This window comes from Aptenodytes forsteri, unplaced genomic scaffold, assembly GCF_000699145.1.
Source record: "Aptenodytes forsteri isolate BGI_AS27 unplaced genomic scaffold, ASM69914v1 Scaffold195, whole genome shotgun sequence".
Taxonomy (NCBI): domain Eukaryota; kingdom Metazoa; phylum Chordata; class Aves; order Sphenisciformes; family Spheniscidae; genus Aptenodytes; species Aptenodytes forsteri.
Genome location: NW_008795317.1, coordinates 66,213 through 75,323, shown reverse-complemented (window position 1 = coordinate 75,323; position 9,111 = coordinate 66,213). Strand labels below are relative to the sequence as shown.

Sequence of the window (9,111 nt, the reverse complement as noted above, 5' to 3'; positions counted from 1 at the left end):
GGGGTGGTCTGGGCGCAGAGGCCAGTCACAGCACCGCAGGCTGCTTTGGCAGCGCCTGCTCGGGCCTGGAAGAGATCTCCCTGAGAGGGAGAACCTCTCAGCCAGCGGCGTTTCTCTGAGCACGGGGGTTTGCCACTCAGGCAGCGAGCTTCCCCCGGCCCTGCGGCCCCGCCGGCGAGCCCGGGCCTATCAGTCACTGGCAGGAGGTCCCATCTCCTCTTCTGAGAGACTCCCTCTAGAGCGCCCTTTCAAAGCCGAGGCGCAGCCGAGCCACTTTGATTAACCATATTAAATCATTAAATTAACTTTTCCTGAGATATTCATCTGGCGAGCATAAAAGACTAAAAGGTGAAAAGTAATTATAAACACGTGTCAAGGGAAGGAGGGAACATTCAGGGCAGCCAGAGGGGAAGCCTTCGACAACAATTTTCTCGTTATCACGTGTGCAGCCACAACTTCAGCACTTGGCTATTGCGGCAATGACACAGGCAGGATGAACTGAAAAAAACCATACAAAATTAAAAGAGGAGTCTGTAATAGGAATACCAAATGTTTGTGAATTCTTTTGCAGCATATTTTATTTAAATATTATTTGCAGCTTTTGCTAGCCTTCTTCACTGCCCGTAATTGGGAGCTGGTAAAATTGGATCTCCTGAATTCTACAATGAGAGCAATCTGAATTATAAAATGTTTTTCTTGTACGTGCTTGACAAGAGAAGCATCAGAGGATTGTGATCAGTGGCACAAAACCCGGTTAGAGGCAAGACAGCTGTGGTGTACCCCAGGGGTTGATACCAGGGTCAATACTGTTCAACATCTTCATTAATGACCTTGATGATGGGAGAAGGGTGCACCCTCAGCAAGTTTGTGGATGATACAAAAAGGCCGCCAAGATGATAAAGGGACTGGAGCATGCCTCTTATGAGGAGAGGCTGAGAGAGCTGGGACTGATCAGCCCAGAAGAGAGAAGGCTCAGGGTGATCTATCAATGTGTATAAATACCTGATGGGAAGGAACAAAAAAGAAGGAGCCAGACTCTTCTCAGTAGTGCCCAGTGACAGGACAAGAGTCAATGGGCACAAACTGCAATACATGAAATTCCACCTGAACACAAGAAACCACTTTTTTATTGTGAGGGTGGTCAAACACTGGAACAGGCTTCCCATAGAGGAATATCTCCATCTGTGGAGATATTCAAAACTCGACTGGACATGGTCCTGGGAAACCTGCTCCAGCTGACCTTGCTTGAGCTGGGGGGGATGGACTAGATGATCTCAAGAGGTCCCTTCCAACCCCAACGATCCTGTGATTCTATGATATTCTGGATTCCAAAGGAAAGTAGAAGCAAAAGCAGCTCATAAACCACACTGAAACAGCGTGTTCTAAAGCTTCTTTCGTTTGTTTAAATACTGATTCTAATTTATATTCCAAATTTTGATGGCAGCATAGTAACAGCATGTGGAATGCACTGGAATGCAGAGTAAAGCAACCCAGCCTTTAGGAAAAAAATTCTTTGATGTGATGGCCCTATACTTCCTTTATTACTCTGCTGAGTGTGACTGGCTGTATCCAAAGCGTATCAATGTTATTACATGTTTTTTTGAAGGCAAGATGGGCTAGCACAGTATTCCCTGAACCCCCAAAATTTACACTCTAACTTTATACTTTCATCCTAGAATACAGATCCTGAACACCATGTTGAAATATACTACCTTATCCAATAAACTCCTGGTTCAACAGTTAGAACCTCATTTTAAGGATTTAAATCTGCTGAATATTCCTTTCTTGGATGAAAGTGAAAAAACAGTTTGACATTTTGAGGGTTACAAGGGTCAGATTTTGAAAGATTTTGGTTTCTGAGGAATCAGAAATAGGCATTTGAGACTGTGGGATTATGCTCATTTAAAGACCTGCTTTACCTTTAATATTTAGCTCAGCTTTTCTTCTGACAAGGGTACAACAGGTTCTTCTGAATTTGACACACACAGGACAGCCTTCTGGGAAATGGATAACGCTATTAATAATTTTTTGTTACTGTGCCCCAGTTATGACTCAGGACGCTACTGCACAGAACAGATCATGGTAATTGTTCAAAAGAATTTACAGGCTAAGTATAAAACAAAACACAACAGATGGGTATAAAAAGGTGCAAGGAAAAAAAATAAGGTAAAGGGGGTTGTCAGTGCCCTCAGATGATATATTTGCAAGCAGCAGATTAAGTGGTGCCTAGGCTTAATAGTGAATGAAAATTTGAAGGAGGGAGTGGAAAAATACCAGAGTTGCTTCATCAGCGATCCCACTGAGAGCTGTGGTGCTTTCCTCTCTCCTGTTGCATTAGCAAGCCTGGCTGTTGGGGTTACTGTAGCATCTTCTGATGGAATGCAACAAAGGAATTTCCAAAGAAATTTCCCTGAAATCAGGGAGAAAATAAGCAAAATATCCCTTCTCAGCAAACTCAAAGGAAAAGTAAGTAAGCACAGCATCTTCTGGTGGGGTTCTGTGTTTATGTTAACTTTTGATTAACCAGGAAAGATGATTCAGCAGGGAAAGCTACTCCTTTTCTTGGGAGTCTCACATTTGTGGGTAACCATTTCTCAGTGTCCACAGACTAGTCCATCTGCGTAGGCTTCACTGAAATCAACGGGCTGAAGGTAAAATCATTTCAAGATCAATGATTTAATTTTTCACTTGTCTCAGCTCTGACCTCACCATGAGGACATTAATTACATATTTCATACAATGCCAAAACTGGAAAATACGTAACTAAACTATTGGGCAGCAGTTATGAATAACAAAAGGAAGCACTACTTCTACACACACAAAACTGAATTGGAAAACTTACTGCCATAGCAAGTTACAGAAGCCAAAAGCATAAGTGTATTAAAAGAAGAAAGACAATTCTACCACAGACCATTAAGCATGATGGTCCAGATGCAACTTTCAGCTCAGGAATTCCACAAACTACCAGCTGAATTTGTATTAACAGGAAGACTCACTCTATGCTTAGCACATTTCTTACATTTTCTCCTAAGCATCTGCAATGTGACATTGTCAGAGAGGTCAATGGTTGAATACAGCCATTCTTAAGTTCTCCGGGTCATTTTATTTTGCAGTATTCAACAGCTATCTGCTATAATAGACTAAAGAACTGGGATCCATTTACTATCTCCATTTAATATAAAGGAACGTCTTATTCTTCTGCCTCCTGAAAGCTGCATGCAGATAACCTCTTACCTGCCCAGCCTGGTGTAGACATTTTCATAACCCTGACACATAACCATGGCATAATGCAAACAAATTTAAACAAAATTTTGGTTCTGACCATCAGCTGTGAATAAGCTATCTAATCCATATGCTTCTAATATGGTCTTTAATTTCTACTAATATAATTTGTATTGCTTTACAGCAAGAGTATTCAAATCAACAAGTTCATCAAAGAAATCACAGGAAGAACAGAAAACCCATGCAGTTTTGGTATTGTAAGCACATTAATCACAAATAGTCAAGAGATTTCAAACTGAAGAAAATAAAATATGTGCATGTTTGCTCTTGAAAATGTATACATACATTATGGCAGAGAAACAACACAAAACATATACACTTACGTAAAAACACTAAGCACGTATTACCTGGGCTTCAGGAAAGCAGCAATAATATACTGCCTGAGGGTTAAGGCACTTTCTAAGACTGTTATATTGCCCAAAGCTGAGCCAAACCAAAGCATCAGCTTTGAGCACTATGTCATTAGGACTTTTTAAATTGTTACAAATATATAATTAATTTTAGAGAGTATATAAACAAATGTCTTGGTCACAGTTTGCTACAGTGAAAGTAAGACTTTGTACTATTGCCCCATTTAGTCATAACATAATTCAGACTGTTGTCCGTAACGTGCTCCTTCCCAGGCAACTTTGTAGCAGCCAGCAAAGGCTTCCTGTTAACAAAGAGCAGAAAGCCAGATCCACACTATCCTCACAGGAAGAGAGGTCCCAAAATGTTCTTTATGTAGCAGAAAGATAGTCCAGTGTTTCTTCCTAAAAACATCTGCCTCCTATGGGTAAAAAGACCTAGACTCCAGAAAACATCACAAGTGCAATGGTTCCTATAGCTCCTGTCCACAACCCACAGCTCAACAATGACCAAACCCCATAAACCCCAGGCCCCAAATTCCTTCATTCCATAATAACCTATCTCCACATCCCAGTGGTATCAAGCAAAGCATCTGATTAACATAAATGTATGCTAGGTCCTGCTGAAATCAGTTAGGTGTATATGATCAACATTAGGCAAGTATATCAAGTGCTTTCATGCACCAGGTCAAATAGTATCTTACGCGACCCACATGTAGAGTTCATTTAGGTGAACTGGATGTAACAACAGGGGAGGGGGGAAAAAAATCACATATACTAACCAAAAAACAAACAAACAAAAAGCATTCTTCCTCAAAGCATTAATAGGGTTGGGAAGGAATACCTTAAATAAAACTACTTTTTAGTATTTGAGTTGTATCTTAATTTCTATTGTTCTTTGAAGTCAGCACATTGCTATGTATGTGGATGCTGACACCAAATACTACCCTTCCAAACATTATATGTGCTGTGTATATACAAAAATAGACAAGGAATACTTTATAGCTCAACAAAAGGAGGTGTAAGCATCCCATTATTAGGTGTGCCTAAAAAATGGTACTTAACAACATTTACCTGTGAGCATACTAGTGTCAGCAAGCTCAGCACTAGTGATGGGTACATTGGGACCATCCTCTTCATATGCTTTCAAAATGTAGTTCTCAATTACACCTATGACCCCAGCAGGTTTGTCCCAGGTGACCTCAATGCTGTAACCATTTATACTGTGAACTCTTGAGGGAGTTGTCACATTTTGTGGAACTGTAGAAGGATAAAATAGAAAATAGAGAAAATGGCAGTTATGAGGAGACTATTGCCCCTATTCTTCACTTTTAATGGCTGCAGTAAATCAGACTCAACCATTAGCATAAATACAATTTATTAGAGTTGTAACTTTTCAGCATTGATTTAATATGACTGCACATCTTGAGCTATTCAGTTTAAGCTATATTTCAAAACCATCAAAACTCCATCTACATAACATTCCTTCTTGTCTTGTTGCGATTTTCCAAAAACATTTAATGTATCAAACATATTTAAGCATCACTCATAAAGAGAGGAGGGGGATTGTATGTAGCTAACAAGTTCAGGCATTATAATCATACAACTGAATGAAGCAAGACAGTGTTGTAACAGAAGGGTTTGATATTTATCTGTTGGATACCTAAGCCTCAGAATGCCACAACTATGAAACATTTCTAAAAATGTGCATTCTCATTTACAAAAGTACATCAGAAAGTTTAAGCTTTTCCATTTATTTTCATATTTCCACAATGCCATACAAGTGTCTCAGGGCAAAGCAGAGATTTGTAAGGCCTTTTTGCAAAATCCTTTGCTTCTGATCATTCCATATTATAAAAAGAAAAAAAGGGAAAAAAAAAAAAGAAAATGAAGATGTTTAAAAGAACTGGAAAGCCAAGCTCATATATGCATACAGTTGCTAATAAAAAAAATCATCCAATTTCTCATAACCTTTAACTATTTATTAGATATTACTATACCAAGTAAAGGTCTGGCCAGTAACAACTTCATCACAGATGACTGCACAAGGGATGCAGAGGAAAGGCCCAAGGAACACTATGGCAGGATGATGGATGATGAGTTTGCTGTAAATGCATGTGGACTCCCAAGCCTTGTTGATGATCATTCACTTTTCTCACCATCAAATAACCTCTTTTTTTTGTAATTTTATTGTTTAGTTTCATTAAATATGAATGCAGCCTTGTTTTTTATAAGAAGGATACCAGAATGGAAAGTATAAAAATACGTGTAAGTTGTGATTCTTGTGTAAAGTAAGAATGTGATACTCTAGGAAAGCTTCAGTTACTACAGTAATATATTGATTTTATTAGTTCTGAAGTGTATCACAGGACAAGGTAAGGTACTGTATAGCAGATGGTCTTCTCATAAGGGACATAACAAAACCAACTCAAAAATAATTAAATAGCGCAATTATTCTCCAACCCCGGGGAACATGTTGCTGCTCAATGCTGTGGTCAGCTTGCAAACATAGATTTATGGTAAACCTTACAGTTGTCAGACAGTCGATATGAAAATATGGTGGTGGTACACAAAATAATGACAGTAAGTTGCATAGGAATGCATTTGCAAGTCCAACATTTACACAGGTACCGTATCATTTTTTAAGATCATACATTGAATATCTTGCATCAAAAGAATTCTCTGCATTCATGGAATGCAATTAGGCTTCAATTTACAGAAGAGGGAAACTTGGTTAAATAAATTATGCAGAACTGTAGATCTTCAAAAACTTGCTGGCTCAATAAAGTTTGCAAAAACACTGAACAGAAAAGGAAAGGTCCTTTAAATTTTCTTCCTAAAATATATGAAAAATTTTATCTTTAAGGCTCAAGCAGGTATTACGTTCCCACTTTGCAACCTTCTCCACAAGCCACACTCTGCTTTTCTAGTAAATATTGCCACATTGTCACACACAATCTATGGGCTACTTGTTAAAAGAATCCTCATTCAGCATCACTGAGCAGCATACCCATGTGCAGGTAATGTAAAGAAAAACTTTCGCAAGACCCCCCTCTCCCTAACAACTACATGGCCTCTTATCTTCCACATCTTGTGCCTGCTGTCCCAGTATCTCCTTTCTTCTCTACATTTCATTTTGTATTATGCAGCTATACATAGGAAAACACATATTTACTTACTCCAGCGGACTCCTGTAACGTGAGGTTAGATGTGCGTGTATGAACATACCTAGATGTATGGCTGTTCTCACTCAGTTAATGCAGTTCAATCCTTTCACATTTTTTGCTCTCACACAATTACATAATCTAATACATATTTGGAAGAGACTTTGAATTCTGTGTGGAAAATACTTGCCCGAACATTTCAGAGCTGAAGATACTGATTTCGTACCTATTCAAAGCATTAAGCAGTTTTGCTCCTACAGGAACACTATACAGCTTACACTACTCAAAATTGTTGGGGTGGGATTTTCTCCAACCTGACATTAAATAGCTAATGAAAAATGGGAATAAGTAAGCCTTAAAACTATACTTACCTGATTCTCTTGTACGAACACGGGTCCATACACTAGATACTGACCCTCCTTCATTTGAGGCAACCACCCTATAAAGGTATTCTTCAAAGAACACAGAGAAGGATAGAGGAGGAAAAAAAAATAATCACTGAACATGATAATACATTAATACAGAATGAAATAAAAATGATGTATTTCATTTAAGGAACCAATGTGTTACCTGTAAATGGTTGTAGACCACTCTCATAAACACTCTGCTCTTTTCCTCGGTATACTGGGATAGAGTCATTTCCCCTGCAGTTAACAGCAGTGTCAGTTGATAGGCATCCATCCAGATTGACTCTGACAGCACTGCTGGACACAGATGCCAAGTTAACGACAGCACCTTGTGTAAATTTAACATCCTTCATGCAACCACCGAAACCTAGCAAACAGTAAGGGGTTAGTGTTACATAAAGAGCTTCAGTCATTAATTAAGAATCACTTTTGTTCCTTTCAATTCTGTATTTTCAGCATTAAAGACTGTAATGTGGATATGTTAACTTCCAACATGACATTCAGTCCCCCCTTTCAAGATACTAAGCTGGTAAAAATTCCTGGTATTCTAGTGTTGAGTTCCTGCCTTACTGAACTACACTTTCATTGTTATCAATTCCATCCCACGAGGAAATAGCTTTCTGTTTTCTCTTCTGTCACTTCTCTCTTTAAAATTATTACCATAAAGTGACTCTGAATTTGTAAATCAGCTTTCTGCTGCTTGCTAATATTTTGTTAATATACACTCTTCCTCAAACTGAGAACATCGTATAGATTAAATATATCAGGAGATCACAGAGGTATATCAGTTTATCCTAACTGGGATATAACTGGTATGCCGTTTACAAACATACTCTAGAAACATAATCCCAAACTGTTCATTTATGAGAAAAAAATTAAGTAACATCATTTTATATTTATTTCTCTGTGTATGTATAACATTCCTATATACATAACGTATATATACACATATATATGTAATGTATAACATTACAAATATGTTAAATTAGTTACTAGCAGTAAACACACCACTACAAAATTTCAGGATGCAGTTGTTCAAATTTCTATATACTTCTATGACTTATTTACAAAGAAATTAATAAATTGATACCAAATAGTTCTCAGATCTGAGTAAAGTACAGTGATTGGTGTTTAATGTAAACCCAAAGTAAACAGTAACCAAACTGAAGACTTCAGTTAATTGAAGAATTAACTTTGTAAATTAAAAATGAGCCTGAGATCAGTGCTTTTTTTTAGCTTTGTGAAAACATCATATTTATATCTTATGTACTTTTATTGCTTTTATTACTGCAAGATGGCAGGTCAGCGTAGTATTTGTACTTAGCCACGTGATCTGAGAATCTAATATCCATACGTATTTCATGCAAAAAGAAAGGGGCACTAAAGGTGGACACCCATTTTGAATCATCCTCTAAAACATCTTCTCTCCCCACAACGCTAGGAATTCAGACAAACTGCCCCTTAAAATGAATACATCCTAATTTAAGCTCAACTCCTACTCCACAGCAATATGCTCAGTGAGCAAAACAATATTCCTTTATTCAAAATTAAATACCAAGCAGCTATTAATTGAGAAAACCTTTTGTAAATACTTATTAAACTGGGAAGGTCTCCATATTCTATTATCATACCATTACATCATTATAGTCCTAAATAAAAATATGTCTCAAAGCTGTAGTGCCTAATCTTGCTCATCTGAATCTACGGTTAGGAACACACAAAAATGTTTTTATCTTCAGACGCTCTGAATATAAATTCACAGCCACCATCTTATTTTGCAGTGTGCTGAGGAGGCTCAGTGAAAAAAGTAATATTTATTGATGTGCCTCAATATGCACTTCAGACATTCAGTTTAGGCATGATTTTGCCCTAGATTCTTTGTTCACAGATCTCTCTGCTGCAGGAGTTGCG

The 9,111-nt window shown here is 38.0% G+C and overlaps 1 protein-coding gene across 1 annotated transcript in view; it reads right to left on the bottom strand.

The window, feature by feature from the left end:
- The window catches only part of LOC103899194 (usherin), a gene marked incomplete at its 5' end in the record, with an annotated part of 310,634 nt that overhangs the window by 235,509 nt on the left and 66,014 nt on the right, over positions 1–9,111 (bottom strand). Inside the window, 3 exons of the mRNA XM_019472152.1 lie at positions 4,704–4,889; positions 7,165–7,245; positions 7,364–7,567. Coding sequence (XP_019327697.1) covers positions 4,704–4,889; positions 7,165–7,245; positions 7,364–7,567 — 471 coding nt within the window. The remainder of the gene's footprint in view (positions 1–4,703; positions 4,890–7,164; positions 7,246–7,363; positions 7,568–9,111) is intronic.